This window comes from Girardinichthys multiradiatus, chromosome 1 (assembly GCF_021462225.1).
Source record: "Girardinichthys multiradiatus isolate DD_20200921_A chromosome 1, DD_fGirMul_XY1, whole genome shotgun sequence".
Lineage (NCBI taxonomy): Eukaryota > Metazoa > Chordata > Actinopteri > Cyprinodontiformes > Goodeidae > Girardinichthys > Girardinichthys multiradiatus.
Genome location: NC_061794.1, coordinates 18,364,963 through 18,387,954, shown reverse-complemented (window position 1 = coordinate 18,387,954; position 22,992 = coordinate 18,364,963). Strand labels below are relative to the sequence as shown.

The 22,992-nt window shown below is 38.3% G+C and overlaps 1 protein-coding gene across 8 annotated transcripts in view; it reads left to right on the top strand.

Annotated features, from left to right (window-relative positions):
• The window catches only part of ubr4 (ubiquitin protein ligase E3 component n-recognin 4), a 72,713-nt gene that overhangs the window by 15,817 nt on the left and 33,904 nt on the right, over positions 1-22,992 (top strand). For 3 of the 8 annotated variants that reach the window (XM_047370253.1, XM_047370236.1, XM_047370226.1), the window contains 38 exons: positions 2,745-2,932; positions 3,033-3,189; positions 3,282-3,367; positions 3,500-3,669; positions 4,380-4,659; positions 5,622-5,754; positions 5,887-5,966; positions 6,053-6,181; positions 7,119-7,301; positions 7,586-7,708; positions 7,789-8,018; positions 8,197-8,315; positions 8,416-8,513; positions 9,541-9,698; positions 9,813-10,019; positions 10,161-10,262; positions 10,343-10,443; positions 11,052-11,439; positions 11,651-11,714; positions 11,887-12,078; positions 13,542-13,612; positions 14,910-15,102; positions 15,822-16,055; positions 16,187-16,357; positions 16,491-16,673; positions 16,769-16,927; positions 17,037-17,189; positions 17,361-17,588; positions 17,803-17,960; positions 18,079-18,253; positions 19,029-19,230; positions 19,454-19,617; positions 20,374-20,590; positions 20,755-20,968; positions 21,513-21,545; positions 21,820-21,883; positions 22,006-22,140; positions 22,708-22,882. In XM_047370253.1, coding sequence (XP_047226209.1) covers positions 2,745-2,932; positions 3,033-3,189; positions 3,282-3,367; positions 3,500-3,669; positions 4,380-4,659; positions 5,622-5,754; positions 5,887-5,966; positions 6,053-6,181; positions 7,119-7,301; positions 7,586-7,708; positions 7,789-8,018; positions 8,197-8,315; positions 8,416-8,513; positions 9,541-9,698; positions 9,813-10,019; positions 10,161-10,262; positions 10,343-10,443; positions 11,052-11,439; positions 11,651-11,714; positions 11,887-12,078; positions 13,542-13,612; positions 14,910-15,102; positions 15,822-16,055; positions 16,187-16,357; positions 16,491-16,673; positions 16,769-16,927; positions 17,037-17,189; positions 17,361-17,588; positions 17,803-17,960; positions 18,079-18,253; positions 19,029-19,230; positions 19,454-19,617; positions 20,374-20,590; positions 20,755-20,968; positions 21,513-21,545; positions 21,820-21,883; positions 22,006-22,140; positions 22,708-22,882 — 6,117 coding nt within the window. The remainder of the gene's footprint in view (positions 1-2,744; positions 2,933-3,032; positions 3,190-3,281; positions 3,368-3,499; positions 3,670-4,379; positions 4,660-5,621; positions 5,755-5,886; positions 5,967-6,052; positions 6,182-7,118; positions 7,302-7,585; positions 7,709-7,788; positions 8,019-8,196; positions 8,316-8,415; positions 8,514-9,540; positions 9,699-9,812; positions 10,020-10,160; positions 10,263-10,342; positions 10,444-11,051; positions 11,440-11,650; positions 11,715-11,886; positions 12,079-13,541; positions 13,613-14,909; positions 15,103-15,821; positions 16,056-16,186; positions 16,358-16,490; positions 16,674-16,768; positions 16,928-17,036; positions 17,190-17,360; positions 17,589-17,802; positions 17,961-18,078; positions 18,254-19,028; positions 19,231-19,453; positions 19,618-20,373; positions 20,591-20,754; positions 20,969-21,512; positions 21,546-21,819; positions 21,884-22,005; positions 22,141-22,707; positions 22,883-22,992) is intronic. The other 5 variants (XM_047370280.1, XM_047370261.1, XM_047370271.1 and 2 more) reach the window with 3 other exon arrangements.

Below are 22,992 nucleotides of genomic sequence, written 5' to 3'. Positions count from 1 at the left end.
ACTTGACTTACTTGTACATTTCAAACCAGATATTTCTATACTTACACATAACCCTTTTTTTTTTTTTTTTTTTTTAACCTGTCCGAAATGAAATCAAACAAAAGTTCCCCGTTTAGGTCATTTAGGATGACCAAAATTACTTAAGTTTGATAAATGCCAGAACAATTAACAGAGAGTTTATCTTTAAACTCAGACGTTTACATAGATTTTCTTTAGTATTTGATAGAAATTGTATGACTTGGGTCAGATGTTATGGGTATCCTTCCATGAGCTTCTTATAAGAGTTTATTATTTTGCGTGACTTGGATCAAGGCTTTGCAATGGCCACTCCAAAACAAAGTCTGGAGAATATTTGAACATAATGTTTCCTCACGATGCTATCTGTTTTGTGAAGTGCACCAGTCCATGTGCAGTAAAACGCCCACACGCAATGATGATGCCAACCCAGTACTTCACAGCTGGGATGTTGTTTTCAGCCTTACAAGCTTCCCCCTTTTTCCTCTAAATAGAACTATGACCTTTAGTCCAAACACTTCTGTTTTAGTTTCTTCATGCCATATCTTCAAAAATCAAGCTTGAAAAATTTGAGTAAGTTTTCAAGATGTAATCTGGGATTTTTATGTAGCCTTTTGGGTTATGTTATACTTGTGTTTTCCTAAATTGTTGAGATGCTTTTTAATCTCAGAGTATGTAAACTGCCAGAGATTGCCCACTGAGCTCTGACTTTAAAGAGAGTAATAAAAACTATTTAAAACAATTCAGTCTCTCAACATTATGGCATTTATCAAATAGAAATAATTTTGGTAATCCTAACTGGCTAAAAATAGAAATGTTTAGTCTGATTTAATGTCAGAAATTGAGAATAAAGGATCAAGTGTCTTTTGTACATACACTACCGGTCAAAAGTTTTAGATATGCTTTCTCACTTAATGTGTTTCTTTATTTTCAGGATTATTTACATTATAGAATATCACCAAAGGCAACAAAACAGTGAATGAACAAATATGGAATTTTGTATTAAACAAAAGTGCGAAATAACTGTAAACATTTTTATATTTTAGATTCTTCAAAATATCCACCCTTTGCTCTGATTACTGCTTTGCTCTCTTAGTATTCTCTTCATGAGCTTCATCAGGTGGTCACCTGAAATGGTTTTCCAAAGAGTCTTGAAAGAACTTCCCAGAGTTTCATTGAGAGACGGCCAGAGGTTAATATTTCAGTCATCACAGCGAAGGGCGGCTACTGTAACGAATCTAAAATAAAAACATATTTAAATGTCTTTTGCAATTTTTGGTTTGCTACGTAATTGCATATGTGTTCATTCACAGATTTGATGCCTTCAGTGAGAACCTATGTACAATTTAAATAGTCATAAACATAAAGAAAACCAGTAAATGAGAAAGTGTGTGTAAAACCTTTGACCGGTAGCGTGTATAGCTATGTAAACATCTGGTTTTAACTGTATGTGTCAACCTCACCTTTCTACATTCAAATGCAAGTTATGAAAAAGAGCTGCTGTTTTTCTGAGAAGTTTAAACCGAATAATACGTAGTGTTTGATCGGACACGATGCGCTTCCTGATAATTAACCTCTCTGTCTGCAATGTCCTAAATCTTCACCATTGCTGGATAAGTCAGCAGTAGTTTGTTATAGCTAAACACTTCAGTGTTCCAAGTCAAAGGAAGAAGTGTTTTAGCTCTTGAACTTTACTTTTTTCTTCACACAAACCTTATGTTGAAAGGAAAAAATGATTTTAGATTCTGTTCTGTATAAATGTTTTCCTCTTCTCAGTGCCCATTACATGGTCATTACAAGATGTAGAGGTTTTAAAGACTAATTTAGCAGAATTATTAGAAAGCAAAACTTTGGATCACCAACTTAAAGCATTGTCCTCTTATTTTCTATGTTGAATTAGCCACAGTCCATCCTATTTTGTATCGGATATTTCATCAGATATTTTGCATGTCATTGGTGTGCCAGGTCTAAACTCCTGACATATTTATCTCTAATAGGATATGGCTTCTGCTACTTAACAATACGCCACTGGTGTGTTCATTTTTGTGAGATAGAGATCGCCTTAGAGAATAACCGCTGATATATGTTGTATAAAGTGTTGGAATGTTATCCTACTATCATTTGTCTGAATGTTGCCTGTGTCACAAATGCATGAATAAGAATGTGCTCAATCAGAAGCTGTTTATATAGCCCACTGCAAAAATGCTTATCTTGGATGAATATATTTTAGTGTTTACTGCAGTGAATAGTTTTGTTCAGTTTATTGTGGTGCACAGACTAGTGAAAATTTGTTTTAAAGTAGGAAAACTTTGAGAAAATTAACTTTTTGAAGCTTATTGTTTAAGCAACTAAGGTCAAGGAATATAGCTTTAGTTTCAACATTTTTCTTTTTATTTTACTATATAATGTGTGCAAATAAATAATATCGTTTTCTTGGCAAACATAAATTATTAGTTCTTGTAATCTGATGTAATATCCAAGAAGAAATTCTCCCTTATTCTTAATTCTGTGTTTCTTCAAAGAAAGCGCATCGAAAAGTGTTCACTATCTCTACTTTGATCCTTGGCTGTTGTCCACTGCTTGTGCTGTTAAAGATGTCATGAACCAATGTGAAGCTTTTTATGTTTTCTATTGAACCTCCACAAATGGCTTATTTTAGACGTGGAGGATTTGTTTTCTTTAGTTTCTCTCAAAGAAATGTGGTTAAATTACCTGAACTGTCTTGGCAGATGATGACAGTGAACCTATCTTGGGACTGTGGTTTGAAGAGGCTATTTCACCAACCAAAGATAAAGTGGCTCCACCACCCCCTCCGCCTCCTCCACCCCTGGAGACCTCACCCCGACTCAAGAGCCCCAGCAAACAAAATCCAAGTGAAAATGGCAACATTTTAGCAGGTCGGAAGGATCCTGAAATGGTAAATAACGTTATTGTTTAATTTTCTAACCGCTTATAGAAGTTTTGTTTTTTAAGGTTATCTTGTGGCACACCCATCTGAGTCAATACTGTTCTTGTAGTTCCTCAGTTTGGCCTCCAGCATCCTGAACTTCATCACCACCTCAATGCTGAAGTCCAGAAACAACTTCATTCGCAACTACGTGAGCGTCTCGCTGACAGAGCAGAACATGGCTACACTTGCCAGCATCATCAAAGACGTGGATAAAGATGTCAAAGGTATGTTTTACTAAAATAGTCCTAATAAACTGGTTTATTTTCATAGCTTTACAGCTTTAAAAATACAAGTATATTATGTTTTTGTCTCCTAGGTTCCTCAGATGAAGTGTTTTCTTTAGCTCTGTACCACTTCAACCACACCCTAGTAACCTCAGATCTTCCATCTCCGGTTTTGCAGGCAAGAACATTTTTTATGTTTTACTAGTACCCAAAGATTATAGGACTTTTGGCCGGTGACTTGTGGTGTAAATGTTAATTAAAAAGTAATGGCTATTGAAAATGTTGTGTTTTTGTATCTTGTCGTTCACAGAACACACTCCTGCAACAGTTGGGTGTTGCCCCCTTTTCAGAAGGTCCCTGGCCTCTGTACATTCACCCTCAGTCCTTGTCGGTCCTCTCCAGACTTCTCCTCATCTGGCAGCACAAAGCCAGTTTGCAGGGGGAACCAGATGTGCCAGAGTGCATGAAAGTCTGGGAAAGGTAGGATCATCATAGTTGTTTCACCTGTGCATAGTATGGACTCCTTCAGATTTTGTGACGCTGTCAATTGCGATGTAATAAATGTAATTGTGATGTAATAAAAAAGCAGTATAAGGTATCATAAAATGCAGAGAACACATTTTTTTAATGCAAGTGTGAATTAACGGGTTAATTATGAGTCGAAGCTGAACTCTATTTATCATCACTACCAGTAGATTGTTAAAGCCCATTGCAGACTCATTAATTTCATTTACTCCATTAAGCCCTGATTTCAGAAATGCTGTTATTTATTTATTGTATATCTTGTTTATTTTTGACAGAACTGTTATATTAAAGTAATGTCAAAACAAAAAAAACACAGTGACATGATCCACAGCCGTCAAGATTTGCATACACAAAACTAATAAAAACAGCTGATTTTTTTTTTAAACCACTTTGAAATCTTTCAAAGTGGAGTTTATTACCGCATTTAACTGTAATATATTAGAACACATAACCAAAAGGCACCAAAATAAACTAGTGGCAGATTGTTTTTTTAATTGGAGAAAGTGTTTATAAAGAAAGGATTTAAATGTTTAATAAGATAAACACGGTGAACTTGGCATACTATTGTTTATCAAACCTGAAAGTATTCTTGTATACTCACACCTGTCTTTATTTACCTTTTCCCCTTATTCTCTATCTGCTGTTTTCTACTGTTCTTATTTCAGATTTTTAGGAACCCTGAAACAACACACCATCCTGGGCTCCATCCATTCAGAGGATGACCTTAATGTGGAACATCTCCAGTTGCTCTTGCTCCTTTTCCACAATCTGTCAGAACGTGGTCGACGATCGGTCCTCGCCATGCTCACTCAGACCATTATTGAAGTGGCACAGAGCAGAGATTCCCAGCTGAAGTCTGTCCCCCTCCACCTGGCCCGTTTGCTACTTGTTTTTGACTACCTGCTACGTCACTACTCCAAGGCTCCCTTGTACCTCTTTGAGCAGGTTAATACTTTAAGTAATTATTTTTTATTCAGAGGGCAGATTTTGCAAATAGTAAGCATTAATTTATGTCTTAGACTAGGGTGTCTGAAGTGTGGCCCTGGGGCCATGTGCTGCCCTTGAAATGATTGTGTACAGCCTGCATTCACAGTTTAGGAGTGGCACCAATTAAGCCCACCAGCACATGATGCAGATATTTTCTTTTTCTTTGTGCAAGATTTTTCACTGCCAAATTCATAAAATGGAAATCTTTATGAACAACAGAAAATATCTGTCTTTTATGACCAATGTTTTTTGTTGTCAATTTAATTTCCTAGTAAATGCAATTAGAAACCTCCATCTTTCACTTCACTTGACTAGACTAGGAGGACTAGGACGCACCCATTCATTAAACTTGGGTAAACACAGACAGAGTGACCCACATACCGTTCTTGTTCCTAGGAAGAGAGAAAAACAATTTCTCAGCAATACCTCGTTTTTTAATAAGATGAACGCACGAGACGTTTTATGCTTTGGATCAGTGATTTACAGATCCTCTTTTTACAAATGTCAAGCTACCTTGTTCTTTTTATGAAAAGATTGTTTATTGTTGAGCAGGTTTAAAAAAAAAAGAAAAGAAACATGGTAAAAGATATTTTTGCGTTTTTAATAAAAACTACATAAAATTCTGGGCTGGGGTTGGAATACAAATTGTACACCACTGTTTTAGGGTGTTCATTATATTCTATTCTTTGTTTAATTGAATTTTCTGTTCTTTGTTTTGTGCAGTGAATGCATGAATTCCCTTATGATTGTAACATAACACTGCAGATTAATAATAAAACTATTGATTGTTGAGTTATTTTTGACTGTAGGAGAGAGTGGGACATTTCCAAGGAAATCACACTTAATGTGAAAGTGATAAATGGTTGTTGGTACAAACACGATAACAACAATTTAAATGTCTTAATGAACATTAATTGTAGGTGCAGTACAACCTCCTCACCCCACCATCCAGTGGACCGGGTTCTGTTCAGGAAGGTGGGAAACGTGGTAGTCTCCCGCTGTACTACGGCTTTAAAGAGGTGGAGGAGAACTGGGCCAAACACTGTTCAGCAGGTAAAGCCTGTAAATCACATAATTTTCATCTAGCCCTCATTTCATAGTTCACCGGCTCTATGCTTTGATTTGTTAGTATGATGCTGTTGCATTAGTAAATGTCTTTGAAATTCCACGTTATATTTTTTTAAGATTCAAATGTTCAGCCCAAGTTCTACTGTGTGCTATCACCTGAGGCATCGGAGGATGATATCAGCAGATTGGATGCCAAGGTACAGCCTCTCTAATCCACACAGTTGTTATAAATACAGTTCACCATGAATACCATAATAAGGCTTCGTACTGTTTGTCTTGGCAGGCATTTCCAAAGTTGGTCGGTGGGGCAGTTAAATATGATGAGCTGTATGCGTGGCTTATCTCACTGCTGGAAGCTGGCTCTCAGTTAGACACAGCCAGAAGACAGGAGAATAAGCCCGTCACTCCTATGGTGAGTACACCATATAACCAAACTAGGTGAACACATCTGTAAATCCCATATGCCAGAATTGTGTTGTTGGTGCTTTGGGGGCGAAAGCACATCAGGAGCGCTGCAGTGTTTCTCATCAATTAACGCACATCACGAGGCGCCTTTAACACTTATTGGATGCGTTGAGCAGATCTGCTCTGGGACAGGATGGGTATGATGGGATGTATTTTTTGACATGTATGTAACGCTGCTGATGTGCGGCGCTCTCAAAGATCCTTTTTAAAAAACCTTTTAGGGTCCTTAGGACACAGCTGTGATGAGGCTGTACCGGGTTGCTCAATTCTGGGATGGGTTTCCTGAAGATTGCTTGTTTTTATGAAGTGGGAATGGGTCACGTTTTTAATAAGGTTGCACAATATATCGCAAATATATTGTCATTGCGATATCAGTTTGTATAATTTTCAAATAGCACAGGATTGTTTGGAGTGCAATAATTGGACTCATATCTTCCAAGTGTTATGAACTTGCATTTTTCATTGTAATTTAATGTTCATCCAGTTTGCCAGACTCTCAAGACAGTAGATGGCCCAGCCAGACAAAAATTACATTGTCCAAAATCTTAAAGGTCACAGAGTGATAGAAGCACAGATGAGGAAGAGAGGAAAGAAGAAAATAGGCCCATATCACAACTGATCTCATCATCGCTATATTTACCAATATTATTAATATTGCAAGATTGTAATATTGTGCAGGACTGGTTTTTGATTCTGTAAGGTGGTCTGTTGCACAACATTGTATGAAAGAAGCTATACTAATAATAGTTTGGTAACTGATCTTTTATTGTGGACTTATCACAATGTCTGAAGTTTTCATTTAGAAAGAAATGTATCATAATGATGACTTTGTATGCAATATGTGGTCATCTAATGCTTTTATGTTCTGTTTTAACACAATTCAGGAGGCTTGCTCCCTTCAGTACTACTTCCTGGTACTCTGGAGAATCCTGGGTGTGTTACCACCCTCTAAAGCTTTTATGGAACAGCTGAAGACTGGTTGCAGTGACCCCAGTGAAAGTGACATCTTGCATACACTGCGATGGTCCTCACGCCTGCGGGTGTCTACATACGTGCACTGGATGAAGGTCTGTTGCAGCGTGGCAGTATTACTAGTTGCCTTAAAACATTAAAGTCACTCTGTTTGTGAGAAAATGCATGTGTCAATTGACATTAGCTCATAATCACTTTTATTCTCTTTGTTCTACTCTAAGTTAGTCTTTTAAACATTACATTTAGGATTTTCTTTTCTAAAATGATTGGTTCCTTTAGAGGTGTTATACTTGTATGATAAGGTGTATGCTGCAACATAGCAAACATGCTGAAATATCTTTAATTTCTTGGGGTTTATCTTCACATCTTGTGTCATCAGGAGCACTTGGTGAAGCAGGGAATGAAAGCAGACCAAGCAGCATCTCTTGTTGAGACGACGGCAGCCAGGTGCAGCACTGTAAAATATGATGTGGAACTTGGAGAGGAGTACATTGCCAGACAGGTACTAATTACAACTGTTTCTTATTCCCTTAAACAGTATTTTATACTAAATAAGCACCTTTGACGTTTATATTCTTTCAGATTTCCACCTTCTCAAGTGTTGACCCAAACGTCGTCCTTGCACTTCATCAGTTGCCCTCCCTCCAAGCTATTTATACTCTGGATGCAGTCATCTCTAAAGTTCAGGTTTCCTTAGATGAGCATTTGTCCAAGGTTGCAATTGAGGCCGACACCCACAAGTCCTCTGATATCACAAAAAACCTGCTGCCTGCTGCGCTACAGCTCACTGACATTTATACTGCCTTCACAAGGTAAGAAACAGGCACCTGTGTTAGCAGTTCTTTAATTCTAGCAGGCTGAAACAGAAGAACAGGATGTACAAATATTTGAGAAATGTTACATTATTATCCAAGTTTATCCTGGAATCACATTTTCTTAAATGTTTATGGATTTTATCAGTACTCAGTCTGATCTACCTTTTCTCAACAGGTCCTACCTGCTGCTGAACATCCCAGAGGAAGGTGAAAACAAGCTGACTGGTGCAAAGCTCCAAGGTTATGCTGGAGTTCTGTCCATTGGCTCCACCCGCTGCAAGGCCAACCTGCTTGGTATACTTAGTTTTTTAAAACTCCAGGCAAATAACACATTTGCTTTGACAGCTTTGTGTAAAATATCAGTTTTAACCTGAACTCAAATGAAACTTCACAGGTCCTAATTTGATGCAGAACTTGCCATCAGCTGTACAAACAGTATGTGAGACGTGGAACAGCGTCCACACAAATGAGTTCCCCAACATTGGCTCATGGGTATGTGAATAAACATCTTTTTTTTTAAACAGTTTACCTTAGGCCAGCACGCAAAAATCTTTTAATTAAAAATAAGCGTCATGCTTCACCTGGTCATGTTATACAACTATGTGAACCACAACATGTAACAGTTTTGTGCATGCATTATGTTATATGCTAGTAGCTTTGCAAGATAATCAGTAAAGTTTGTAATTTGGACAATTGTAGGTTGTGCAGAAAACGGACATTTCTGGGGCTGAAATACATGATCTTGCAAATGATTTTAAATGAGCTTTTTCACATGGTGTCACATTACAACTACACACTTGAGTGTGTTTTATTGGGTTTATGTAATCCGGATCCACAGGCAGAGAAATCTGTTGACGGAACAACTATTAATTGTACACGCTGGTGTAGAGTCTCGGTCATCCAGAACACGACCATCCTAAGTGCTTAGGTAGAAGGCAACTGGATTTCTTCTAGTGTTTCTCTTGTTATAAGTTGTAGTAGGACTACAAACTATAAACCTACAAAGTCTCACAATAATGCATAATACATGTCTGTCAACCACACATTTCAGAGCTTTATTTGTCAAAAATATGAAAATCATTGTTCCTCTAATTCATTATTGTGTTGGTGTGTCACATAACAATCCAATGAAATAATTGAAGTATTTGTTGTGAATTCTTTAGTAAGATGATTCACAATGTATCTTACCATATGATGCCATAGATGGCCCATAACACCAGTGATGATTAATAATGTGTCGGCACATTTGATCAGCACTATGAAAAAACAACAGAGTAGATGATTTCTCTCGACTGTATCAAACAATCCCTGGCCAATCTTACTGGTCAGTTCTTTGTCTTGTTGAAAAAAAAAATCAAAGTGAAGTGACTTGCTGCATTTGCATTTAAATACAATATATTTGCAAACAACTGTACATTAGGAAGATAGTTTTACACAGTGTAGCTAAGATAACTCAACATGTAGTTAAAGTTGTACCAGACGCTTCTGGAACTGAAGCTATTTTTATTTCCTTTCTTAGCGAAATGCATTCGCTAATGACACCATCCCATCCGAGAGCTACATCAGTGCCATTCAAGCAGCACATCTGGGCACTCTGAGTTGTCAGTCGTTGCCTCTGGCCTCTTCTCTTAAACACATCCTTCTCTCCTTGGTCCGCCTCTCTGGTGACCTCATTGTGTAAGTTCCAGTTTCTTTCTGTTTAAAATTCAAACATTGTAAAATCTAAATGGGACTTGACTTCTGTTACACCGGCTGTCTCTTTTTAATACTCTGGTCATCTGCCTCTTTTAGTACAGAAGAGTTGACTCCCACACAGGTTGTGAGCACGCTGCTGCCCCTGTTGCTAGAAAGCAGCACAGAGTGTGTAGCAGAAATCAGCAGCACCTCGCTGGAGCGCATTCTTGGCCCAGCAGAGTCTGATGCCTTCCTAGCCCGCATCTATGAGCGATTGGTCACAGGATGCTACAATATCATTGCCAATCACTCAGACCCTCACAGGTAGTACCACATGACATGGGATTCATTCATTCCACTTATGATAATAAAAATTATATTTTGTTGTAGCATTTATGATTATGCAGAACAAAAATGATTATCATTATTACAACTTTGGTCTTTTTTTCCTTAATGCATTTTTAGTGGCTTGGATGAGTCGGTTCTTGAGGAATGCCTTCAGTACCTTGAGAAACAGCTTGAGAGCAGTCAGGTCCGAAAAGCAATGGAGGAATTCTTTTCATTCAGGTATTGGTTGTACTAATTACGTCGGTAGCAACATTTCACATTATCTGAGGTATGTTCCATTTATTATGTTTCTCTTTCAGCGGTGAGCTTGTCCAGATTATGATGGCCACAGCCAATGAAAACCTGTCTGCAAAGTTCTGTAACAGGGTGCTGAAATTCTTCACCAAGCTTTTCCAGCTCAGTAAGTTTACTGTTGGAATTCATATAAAACAACAACCAGCGCAGGGCTGAGTTTCGACTATATGTGAAAATGAAATAAAAGTCTTATTATCTAAATGTAGTGCAAAAACCTACAAAACATTTTGATTTTGTGGGCCAAAATAAAACATACTGAGGAAGAATTCTTAAATCTTAAGCTCAGTATCAAGTAAATAATTTAATAGTAAAGTAATGAATATTTTGTAGGCTGCATGGTGGCGCAGTTGGTAGCACTGTTGCCTTGCAGCAAGAAGGTCCTGGGTTCAATTCCCGTCCGGGGGTCTTTCTGCATGGAGTTTGCATGTTCTCCCCGTGCATGCGTGGGTTCTCACCGGGTACTCCGGCTTCCTCCCACAGTCCAAAGACATGCCTGTTAGGTTAATTGGTCACTCTAAATTACCTTTAGGTGTATGAATGAGTGTATGCTTGGTTGTTTGTGTGTTGCCCTGTGATGGACTGGCGACCTGTCCAGGTGTACCCTGCCTCTCGCCCATAGACTGCTGGAGATAGGCACCAGCTCCCCCGTGACCCACTATGGAATAAGCGGTAGAAAATGACTGACTGACTGACTGAATATTTTGTTCCCTGCAGCTGAGAAGAGTCCAAACCCAAGTCTCCTATGTTTGTGCGGTTCTCTGGCACAGCTGGCCTGCGTGGAACCGTCTCGTCTGCAGTCCTGGCTCACACGTATGACGGCGACACCACCGAAGGACACAGAGCAGCTGGAAGTTGTGCAAGAAAACCGACAGCTGCTGCAGCTGCTCACCACTCATATTGTGCGCGACAATAGTCAGGTTGGCGAAGGGGTTTGCACCGTCCTCCTCAGCACACTTATTCCCATGGCAACAGAGATGTTGACCAATGGGGATGGAACAGGCTTCCCTGAGCTCATGGCCATCATGGCAACCCTGGCCAGTGCTGGACAGGGGGCTGGTCACCTGCAGCTTCACAGGGCAGCTATTGACTGGCTGACAAGATGGTAAGAAACCACTTTTATTTATAAGTTCCCATTCAGAATTCTTATTCATATTAAGTGGCTTATTTGTTTATTAAGACTTTACATTTGGTGAATACAGAAACCTGCATAGCTAAAAACATTTAAAAGAAATTTTTATATTTTTGGTTATGTAACACCCGATGAATTATTTGTAAATTTTATAACAATAATGTAAAATTAATATTTTTTGCAGCAAAAAATATTTGACACAGAAGAATGTGGTGGAGAAAGTTAGCACAAACCTATCTCATGGAAAGGTAATTCATTCTTTTTACTTTTTAATTTCCGTATGTCATCTAAATATTTAACATGTTTCTCTATTCCATAAAAGTTATTTCATTTATTTTGACCTAATTGTAAATACGCTACCAATCATGCCATAGTATATGCTTGCCTTGTAAAAATATTGTACTTCTTTTTTGCCATCAGCATGCCGTTATGCTAGACTGCTCGTGCCACATAATTTCCTATTTGGCTGATGTGATGAATGCCCTGCGGCAAAGCAGCGGCCAGGGTACCTCGGCGCTGCTGGTGGAGGGAGAAGAGAAAGCAATGGAAGTGGACTCTGACTGGGTGGAGGAACTTGCAGTGGAGGAGGATGATTCCCAGGCAGAGGACTCTGTAAGATCTCCTGCTTCAATTCCTGTTCTCACAAATAAAAAAGGTTTTATAAAGCAGACACTGACCTAAATGTAAAGAAACTCGTCAGAGTTGCAAATGTTTGATATTCTTTAAGTCTCTTTTTATCTATAATAGGTTTCTTAACTACTTTATAAAAAGCCTGCAGATTGAAAACAAACCCTAATATTATTTGGCTTAACAAAACAAATTGCCTTTAAAGAAATATCTTTGATTAAAACTGATCTTAAGCTTTTGGGGCAAGTTAGAAAAATGTTTGTATTTGATATGCAAAATGTTCAGCATCCTTAGCCATTAGAGGACCTGTGCATAGCAAAACAGCTGCTTTTTTCGTAATAAATGTATTAGGTTTTGACTCTGGTTACATAAATTCTAAACATATAATTCAGTTGAACAACAAGCCAAAAAAAAACAAGGAAAACAATGACAACAATTAACACTTTAAGTTTGTGTTCATTTGCTTTTGTGTTTGCTCATCTAAGTCACATCTAAAAAAAAGAATATCTTGATAAAGTAAAATTTTTTTTGTCGCTCTATTTCAGAAATTTAAATTTGTCTGTTGTACAGATTTATTACACACGGAGTGAAATATTTTATATTTCTTGTTATTTGGATTATTATGGCTTAGAAATAATAAAACCCCAAAATACTGAAAAATTTAAATATTACCGAAGATAGAAAAGGATATTGTAAGCAGAAAGGTCAGGCTTCTGCAATGTGGATTCTGTGCCTCTCCACTCTTCCTCCAAACTGTGATCTGCAATTAAAATGCAGGCTTTACTTTCACCTAAAAAAAATTGACTTTAGGCCATTGAGAAACAGTTCAGTTATTTTTTCTTCTTAACCCAGATAAGTTAGTTCTGGGGCTGTTGTCTCTGATGTAGCAGTAGCAGCCTAACAACAATTAATGCGACATTTGTTGCCCATGTAATGATTCATCTGTACATAGTGGCTCTTGATGTGCTGACTCCAGCCTCAGTCCAGTCCCTGTGAAGCTCCCCCAAATTATGGAATGGGTTTTGCTTGACAACCCTCTCAAGGCTGTGGTTGTTCCTGCTGGTGCACCTTTTCCTACTGCACTTTTTCCTTCCAATCAATTTTCTATGAAAACGCTAAAACCTTTTCAGAGAATTCTAATATTCCAAGACACTGAATTTTTGGTTTTCATCATCTATAAGCCAAAATCATCAAAATAACAAGAAATTAAGAATTGAAATATTTCCTTATGTCTAATGGATCTACATAGAGTTTTACTTTCTGAAATAATACAAAAAATATGTAACTTCTTTAACTGTACTTTTCCCTGCATTTATTTCATTTTATAGGTGTTCCTTCCTCTGATATTCACTTATTGATGTAGGCAGGATTAAACTCTGTACCTGCTTTACAGTATAAAAGGAAATGTAGAAATAAACCAGTGTTAACATATTGTTATTGCTTGACAGGATGAAGACTCACTTTGCAACAAACTCTGCACCTTTACCATCACTCAGAAGGAGTTCATGAACCAGCACTGGTAAAAACAAGTTTGCGTCCACTAATTTGCTTTTAACTTTGAATCACACAAATTTGAAATTTTACCTCATATGTTTTATATTTAGTTTTTGTTTTATACCAGATGTATTACCCTAAACAACAGCAAAACCTTTCGTGTGTAAGATAACACAAGCTGACAATCTATAGCTCCTCTGGGCTATATGTTTATCAGAACGTGACTGTGGGGAGTGTGCCCTTCTTTAATCTATAGGGACAAACGCAAAGATTTTTTGACTTGTGATTAAAGCCCAGAATTGTATAAACAAAAACAAGAAGTAATGGTTGTCTTTAATTGTAGTACATAATTAAAGAGTATGTCAATCCGATGTCAAACTTGATTATAGGAGCACAATGAAAGTATTCAATTAGTTGCTGTATTGCACATATATTCAGAAATTATTTATAAACACAACTGACATTTAATTGTTACTACACATGGGCTGGTAAGAGATTCATACCATGGTTTATGGTATAATGCTATTTACACAAAAATGAACAGAAATTGTACATGATCAAATCACCTTATTTATAAAAACCAAACATATTCGTACTGCTGCATAATCTAGCATTAATAACAGTTAAGAATTTTAATGAATTATTTATTTTAATTTTGAAACAAAAAACAAAGCCTAGATGTACAGTAAAGATCCCTAAATTTAATATTTTATGAAGTAGTTATTGCAAAAATATTATACATTTATTTCCTATTCTGCTCTTTATAGACTAGCACATGTGCAGCCAGCTGATCCCATTCAGTGGAAATAATCTGTGCATTTAACTATTTAAGCTCAGGAGATGTTATTTCAAAATAACCTGCAGAAAGATAATGAACATTTAGTTTCTTATTCTGATGCTTATACATCATGTTAATATTGCTAAAGTGTTTTTTTTTTCCCCTTTTGTTAAAAACAAGATAAAAAACCGTCTTAAAGATAGTGCTCCCAACATTTTGATGGGCTACTGTTCCGGCTCTAGCTCATGATGAAAGTCATTCCTCCTCTGGTCCAGCAGCAAAACAGTGCTACGTTAGCACCAGTTTTTCAGGGCCAGAACCCGTTTTTGGCATTGTGGAAACACAAAGAACTAGTGTTGGACAAGCTCTAGCATCAGTCCTCTGACATCTCCTGAAAACGACTTTAAACTGTAGGAATGCTGTGACAGAACATCTTAATGGGTTTAAAACCTCAGTATACTTTGGTGCTGTTAACCGGCCCATGCCTAGTTGCTACACTAATGTACTAGATGTATAATCGTATCTGTTGTTTTTCCTGTTGTAGGTACCACTGTCATACCTGTAAGATGGTAGATGGGGTAGGTGTGTGCACAGTGTGTGCCAAGGTCTGTCACAAAGACCATGAGATCTCCTATGCCAAATATGGCTCTTTCTTCTGTGACTGCGGTGCCAAAGAAGATGGCAGCTGCCAGGTGAGACCGAATACCTCAGGTCATCATGGGAAGAGAACAACAGCGGTAACTTTGGTTTGCAAGTCATTCCCCCATTGACTTCCATCCAGTCATTTCATTTGATCAGGATAATAGCTAGTCCACATCTGTGGCCAGAACTAAAATGCCTGCCCTTTTGTTTTAGTGTAGTGAAAAGGCCAGCTTTCCTAGTTAATCTTAATGTTGGGTTTGTTTTCTAAATGTGCATGCCAAGAGAAAACCATCCACTACATGTTTCTTTGTTTATTGTTTAATGTGGAGTAGAAACGTTCTGCAGTGTTTGTGGATTGTGTTGTCTGCTTCCATGTCTGTGTTACAGTTGCCAGTAATAGCTTGGTGCAGTTTTCTGTATAGAATTATTTGTTTTTACTTTTGCGGTTGTTTACACGCAGTTTTCTTATGTTTTAGGAGGGTAACAGTGTTAGAGTACATGCTATTAGTATGCCTAAGGTTAATTTTAAGATCTTAGTCTAAGAAAATGTTTGACAGTCAATTTTTGCCGGACTTTCAGGCCTTTTGGACAAAACTTGGATTCATCAATCACCATTTCTCTACTGGTTGTTAACTGTGTGTTTAAAAGCTTAAGAGAGCTAGTGAAGAGAATATACTTGTTTATCGTCCTAACTGTAAAAATCTTAAAGTTAAACAGTTTTGTATGATGTAGATGCACATGTAACTGAGTATTCTGTCAATCCTAGCTTTTTATTTTAAATATAAGTTTTCACTGGTTTCACTTTCACCCCCAGGCCTTGGTGAAACGCAGCCCCAGCAGTGGCGTTGGCTCAACTCTGAAAGAGTCATCAGCTTTCCAGAGTGAGCTGCGGATGCCTGAGAGTGCCATTAGACACCAGAACGCCTCTCCATCTGAAAAGGGCAAGGTCACAATCTGTGATGGGAAATCCAGTGATGAAGAAAGACCAAAGAAAAACAGTGTCTGCAAGAGCATTGAGGGCTGCCAGGAAGAGCTGCTAGCACAAGTGGTTAGAAAAAATATCTTTTTTGTTAATCTGTTGCACTTCATATGGTGCCTATATTTGATATCCCTTTAAGCCATCTAGATGTATTGGTGCATTTAATGTACACAATGACACCTACTGTGTTTTTGCCATAGATGGGATCATCCACTGCTGCTGTGATTCTTGAGATGCTCATGTTTCTCATGGAAGCCATCCAAACAAACTTCCAGCAAGCATCTGCAGTGGGAAGCAGCAGCCGGGCCCAGAAAGCCCTAAATGAACTGCACACTCAGGACAAGAATGTTGAGATGACAGACCAGTTAATGGTATGATAACTAGAGGGCTGAAAGTGGTTAGAAAAACACCTCAATGTCCTGACATTTTATTAAAATTATACTAAAATGTTCAATTCATAAAGTCAAAAGTTCCAGTGATTCATTCCTCTTTGTTCCTTTTCAGGTGCCTACACTTGGTTCTCAGGAAGGGGCTTTTGAAAATGTGAGGATGAATTACAGTGGCGACCAAGGCCAAACAATACGTCAGCTCATCAGTGCACACGTCCTGCGGCGTGTGGCCATGTGTGTCCTCTCCTCGCCCCATGGCCGTCGCCAGCATCTCGCTGTTAGCCATGAAAAGGGGAAGGTAAGTGGAAAAAAGTATGAAATCCAAACTTGTGTGTGGGTGTTCATAAATACATTTTTATTGTGTTATTGTGTTTTTTTTCTCCCTCTTGGCAGATAACAGTCCTGCAGTTGTCCACACTTCTGAAGCAAGCTGACTCTAGCAAGAGGAAGCTAACACTGACCCGACTGGCCTCTGCCCCAGTTCCTTTCACCGTGCTCAGTCTCACAGGCAACCCCTGTAATGAAGACTACCTGGCTGTGTGTGGTCTAAAGGTCAGGAAACCAGACTCTTCTACACATAAGATTTTCTTTGTGCTGTTTTTTATGTGTATATTTTTGCTTTGAAATGTTTGACTTTTTACAATAATTTTGTTTTTTCTAGGACTGCCACGTTCTAACATTCAGTAGCACAGGCTCTGTCTCCGACCATCTGGTGTTACATCCTCAGCTAGCTACAGGCAATTTCATCATCAAAGCTATTTGGCTGCCAGGTTCTCAGACTGAGCTTGCAATCATCACAGCTGACTTTGTCAAGGTATGTCACGGCATAACAAATATACCATGCCAAATTAAATGTAAAAATTATGTGGTCCTAATATTGGTATAAATATGTAACATTTTAGTTATTCATTGGGTTAGTCAAAGGGTTTTTGATTTGCATTTTGGTTGAAAAAAATGTTAATACTCATTTTCTATTTGTGAACAGATCTATGACTTGTCAGTGGATGCCCTGAGCCCCATGTACTACTTCCTGCTTCCTAGCTCCAAGATCCGCGATGCAACCTTCCTTTTCAACGAAGAGGGAAAAAACATCATTGTAATCATGTCCTCAGCAGGTTACATGTACACTCAAATCATGGATGAATCCAGCAGTGCTCAGCATGGTCCTTTCTATGTCACAAATGTGTTGGAAATAACCCATGATGATTTGAAAGTAAGTTATATATTTTACAAAAATATGCCATTGAAATTGTAACTGTTTTCCTCTTGTAGTATCATTAAAAAAAGGTAAAAGACCTTTTTTTTTTCTTGAGTAGACTTGCTTTAGAACATTTCCAGGGTCCTCTATTTATATCATTTTGTCACATTTAAGATTTTTCTGGAACTGCTAAATGAGCATTACTGAGATAAATTCTTTCTTCTTTTAGGACAGCAACGGGCAGGTGGCCGGGGGTGGCGTGTCTGTTTACTACTCCCATGTCCTTCAAATGCTTTTCTTCAGCTACAGCCAGGGAAAATCGTTTGGTGCCACAGTGAGCCGCAGCACAATTGAAGTGCAGAGGCTCTTTCCCATCAACATTAAAGGGTAACGTTTGCTTCACACAGGATATGTATTTTTTATTTCTTTTTCTTTGAATAGAAATGAGTCTAGTAAATGTCAAAACTAGCTGGAAGGACTAGCACACTTGTCCTGTTCTTTTCAGCTCCAATGGCGGCAGCAGTAAGTTGTCTCCTGCTCTGTGCCAGTGGTCAGAGGTGATGAACCATCCAGGTCTGGTCTGCTGTGTGCAACAGACAACTGGAATTCCACTTGTGATCATGGTTAAACCTGACACGTTCCTCATCCAGGAGATCAAAACTCTGCCGGCTAAAGCAAAGGTAGGGTTCTTTCACTGTTCTGACAAGGACAAATATGAACCAAGGTAACATGTATTTGTGGGTAAGCCCTAAAAGGTGATGTCAATATACAAAGAACAGGGTTCATACACAGTCTAGAAAAATATGGAATTTGATTAAAGTATTTTCTGGGTTTTATAAGTGTAGACAAAGATAATCAAAAAATACTTGTATTTTCAGACTTGATTACCTATTTCATTGTCTAAAAGTGTTATCCATCCCCCCACCTGTACATCACTCCATCCATCCGTCCGTCCATCCATCCATCCATCCATCCATCCATCTGTCCATCCATCCGTCCGTCCATCCGTCCATCCATCCATCCATCTGTCCATCCATCCATCCATTTTTTTCCTTCCATCTGCCTGTTCTTGGTTCCTTCCTTGTGTCCAGCGGTCATTTCCGCCCCCCTTTTGGCCATCTATGCTTCTTTTCCCACTTCCATCTTTCCATCCTGCCTTCCTTTCTTCCTTCTTCCCTTGTTGCCATCCATTTATCCTTCCTCCGTTCATCCACCTTTATTTGATCCATCTTTAAGCCCAGATCTCTGTAGCAATATGTACCATGAGAATTCCAGGACTTTTATTAAAAGTGTGGAATTTTGATATAAAAATGTGTAGAAACTCTGGTAGTAGGAAAGGATAAATAACAGAATTAATATACAGAAAACCTCTTTACTCTCTTAAACAAATATTATCTATGTGTTACATTTATATGTTTTAGATATTTTTATTTTATTTCCTTGTTTCCTCCCCAGATTCAGGATATGGTTGCTATCAGACACACTGCGAGCAACGAACAGCAGCGCACAACAATGATTCTTCTCTGCGAGGATGGAAGCCTACGAATCTACATGGCAAACGTGGACAACACATCATACTGGCTGCAACCTTCCCTACAGCCAACATGTGGCATCAGCATCATGAAGCCAGTGCGCAAGCGCAAAGCTGCTGCTGCAAGTAAGTCTAAAAGCACTAAATATCACTAAATTCAAGAGTGATCGAATTGCAATAATGAGCTAATTTGTTGTAAAGCTTTTGTGGGGTATGTATCCTGTAGGCTGACTAATACATGAGCAACCTGAGAGATTAGAAATGTCACATAGTCATAAACAAGACCTTCTAACATGGTTTATGCCGTTTCCAAAAGTTTCTAATTTCATTGCAATGGTTTAATTTTAAGCCACTCGGACCTCCAGTCAAGTGACTTTCCCAGTGGACTTCTTTGAACACAATCAGCAACTGACAGAGGTGGAGTTCGGGGGTAATGACTTGCTGCAGGTCTATAATGGGCAGCAGATAAAACACCGGCTCAACTCTACAGGGATGTATGTGGCCAACACAAAGGTAAATATAAACTGATAAATCTGTCAGAAGTGCAAATATCTCAGAAAAACTGCTAAATATTATTGTAGTTTATCCTACGTTAATAAAGCGTTATTACATAAGTCAGCTGGGCTGAAATGAGCACACATCATTCATAAAATTCAGAGCACAGTAGTTGAGCCTTACTGTGCTTCAAAACCAGAAGTGTTTTTTATTTTTTGCTTTCATCTGGTCGGATTCAAAGTGAAGCTAACTTAGGAGTCTTATACCAGGCCCTCACAACATGTTTGGTTTGATAAAGTTCAGGTCTTTATTCTGGCCCAGCAAAGGGTTGGTCCTCAGAAAGCACCTGTGATACAAGGTTCCTATACTGTAAATATAGAAGAATACTGTATGTATGGTGTTTGATTTAAGCATTTTCCAGGTCCGGATAAGTGTGAAGAAAGAAAAGTGATGAAAATTTGGGGATTTCCAGCTAGACTTTTTACTCTATCCAATTCTGAACTGTCCCTCCATCAGTCCATTCAGCTGATCCATCTGTTTCACCGTTTGGTTACTAGTTAATTGTTCTGTCCAAGGATCTGTCTGTTGATCTATCTTTAAGTTTGTACATCCATCGGTCTTTCGGTCTGTACATCCATTCCTTTATCGGCGCATTCATTGGTCTGGTGATCCATCGGATCCATGATCTGGATGCAGCTGTAAACCAAACAATTTGCATCTTTTAATGGTGCGAGACAAAACTTATTTTCTTGGCTTTATCTTCTCTCTTTCTAGCCTGGAGGATTTACCGTGGAAGTTGTGAACAACAACAGTTCAATGGTGATGACGGGCATGCGAGTCCAAGTGGGCACTCAGGCCATTGAGAGGGCTCCTTCCTATGTTGAGGTCTTCGGCCGGACCATGCAGATAAACCTGACGAGAGCCCGCTGGTTTGATTTCCCCTTCACTAGAGAGGAGGCCCTGCAGGCCGACAAGAAGCTGTCCATATTCAGTAAGATAAGATCTGTCAAATGGTCGTCACATTTAACTTTTTGTCTCCCTGTGCTCATTTAGTCATGTGACCACAGTGAAATTATTTGGAGCTTATCTACTTTGTTATTTTTTTAACAGCCGAAAAAGTATTTTTTTCTTCATGCTGTTTCTTTTCTTTACAAGTTGGAGCATCTGTTGATCCAGCTGGAGTCACCATGCTCGATTCAGTAAAGATCTATGGTAAAACCAAGGAGCAGTTTGGCTGGCCGGAGGATCCACCAGAAGACTTCTCTGGATCAGTTAATAATGTTTGCAGCCCCAGCCTCAACCAGGGCAGTAGCAACTCTGATGGAGACATAGCTACACCAACCACAACCAGTGGCACTGTGCTGGAGAGGTATGGACTTTCCACTGAATGCTTTCCACCACGTTTAAATAACCAATCAGATTGTTAAAAAACAGCAAAAAGCTGAACCTTTCTAATATAGCTTGGAATTTAAAAATGACTTCTCACCAGCAGTAAGATTTTGAAATATGGTTTGGTTGTTGATAACTTTGTTTTTTTTACTTGTAATATAATTTTTACCTTGTTGATTTTTGCTCAAATAAGTTGCCTAATTAAAAAAAGTAAAAATAATAATAATAAAGAATAATTTTTATTTTATTGCTCATTTATAGATCATAACAAAACACATTCTTCATATTGCTTTCATGTTTTCCCTCCTTGCTCATTGTCCTTGTTTAGTGTTTATTTAAAAGTAACAGAAGAGTACAATCTGACATTTGGACAAATGGGTTCTCTTTACTGCATGGCTGTTGCGATCATCCTTTCTTGCATGCGTCTCTTTCGTTTAGCTGAATCATTGATTACACTTGTTTCTTTCTGTAATCCTCACTCTTGATTTTCTTTTTTCTTTTGCTCCCAAAAATACAATAAAAAGTTCTGAAACTGAGTCCTTATCAACATTGGACCGGTTAGTAACTGCCCTTTCTCTGCTTGTTGGTGTGTTTGTTTTCATTTTATGCATGTGTGCCACGTTGTGTGTCCATGCCTGAGACTGCATACATGTCATGCAACATCTTCACGCTTGCACCAAATTTGTCTTTTTCTTTCCTTACATTTATTCCTGCATTTTGTGTGGTTTGGCATTTATATTAGGAAAGATTGCTATAAAGTAAAAATAAGTAGTGTTTTTTTTTATGCTTAGTTTAAGACGAAACAGAAATAATTATCAGTTTTCTTTTCAGATTGGTGGTCAGCTCCCTTGAAGCTTTAGAAAACTGTTTTGCAGTAGGTTCATCCAATGAAAAGGTAAAGATGAAAAATTCTATTTTGGTTGTTTTCAACATGCTAAAATAAAACTTGGTCTTCTCCTTTTAATTGTCCCTGTTATTCTTAATTTAAATTGTTAATTTATGTTTTTAACTTCCCAGGAGAAAAACAAGGTTGCAGCTCTGGAGCTGGCCACTTTACTCCTGTCCATGCCGACTCCAGCCGGTGTCCAGCACCAGACCAAGGGACTTCTGGCTAGTCTGCACACGAGCCGTACTGCCTACCACAACCATAAGGTGAGAAACAAGCCGACAGACAACATGTTTTAGTGGTACAGCCACGAGCTGCACCACCGTGCACAGCTCTCTCCTGAGCGTGCCATAATATTAAGACTTGCTGCTCTGCAATAATTAGGATTGTGTCTGTTTTGCTGTAGTTTTTCTTAATTGATACCATTTATAAATATTTTCACCTTTTTTTTGTGTCAGTTTAATTTGTTTTACTGAAACATTGAAAGTGACATCATTCACAAATTATGAGATAATGGTGAACTAGGAGAAATGTAGAGCCTTGTTTTTTGTAAATTGTTGATATTCACAAAACATCAAGAACGTCAAGTCAAAGAACCGCATGAAATCTGATTTTGTTTCCATAATTATATATTTTAATTATTTTATTAATTAATATTTACTTTTTTGTCAGTTATTCCATTTAAACCTTAAACATAAATGTTCCTCAAAAACCATTGTTGGGGTGCAAACAAAATGAAAGCAAGAACTAAATATTCAACTCATGTTGTGAATGATGCGTCCAGTTTATGTGACACTTAGAGCTGCTTTGCTTTGTGTCCCTCCACTCACCAGGACCAGTCCTTGCTGAGTAACGCAGTGCAGTGTTTGAACAGCTGCAGCCGTGAAGGAAAAGAACTGGACCCAGATGTTTTTCAGAGGCTTGTGATCACTGCACGCTCTATTGCAATCATGAGACCCAACAACTTGGTGCATTTCACAGAGAACAAGTCATTGCACCATGACTCTGGTAAGAAGCTTTTTTGTTTTGCTCATCAGAAGCTGTTTCTCTAGATTGGGAACAGTAACTATATATCATATAATTTAACTCATATCAACCAAAAGTTGTTTTCAAAAGGA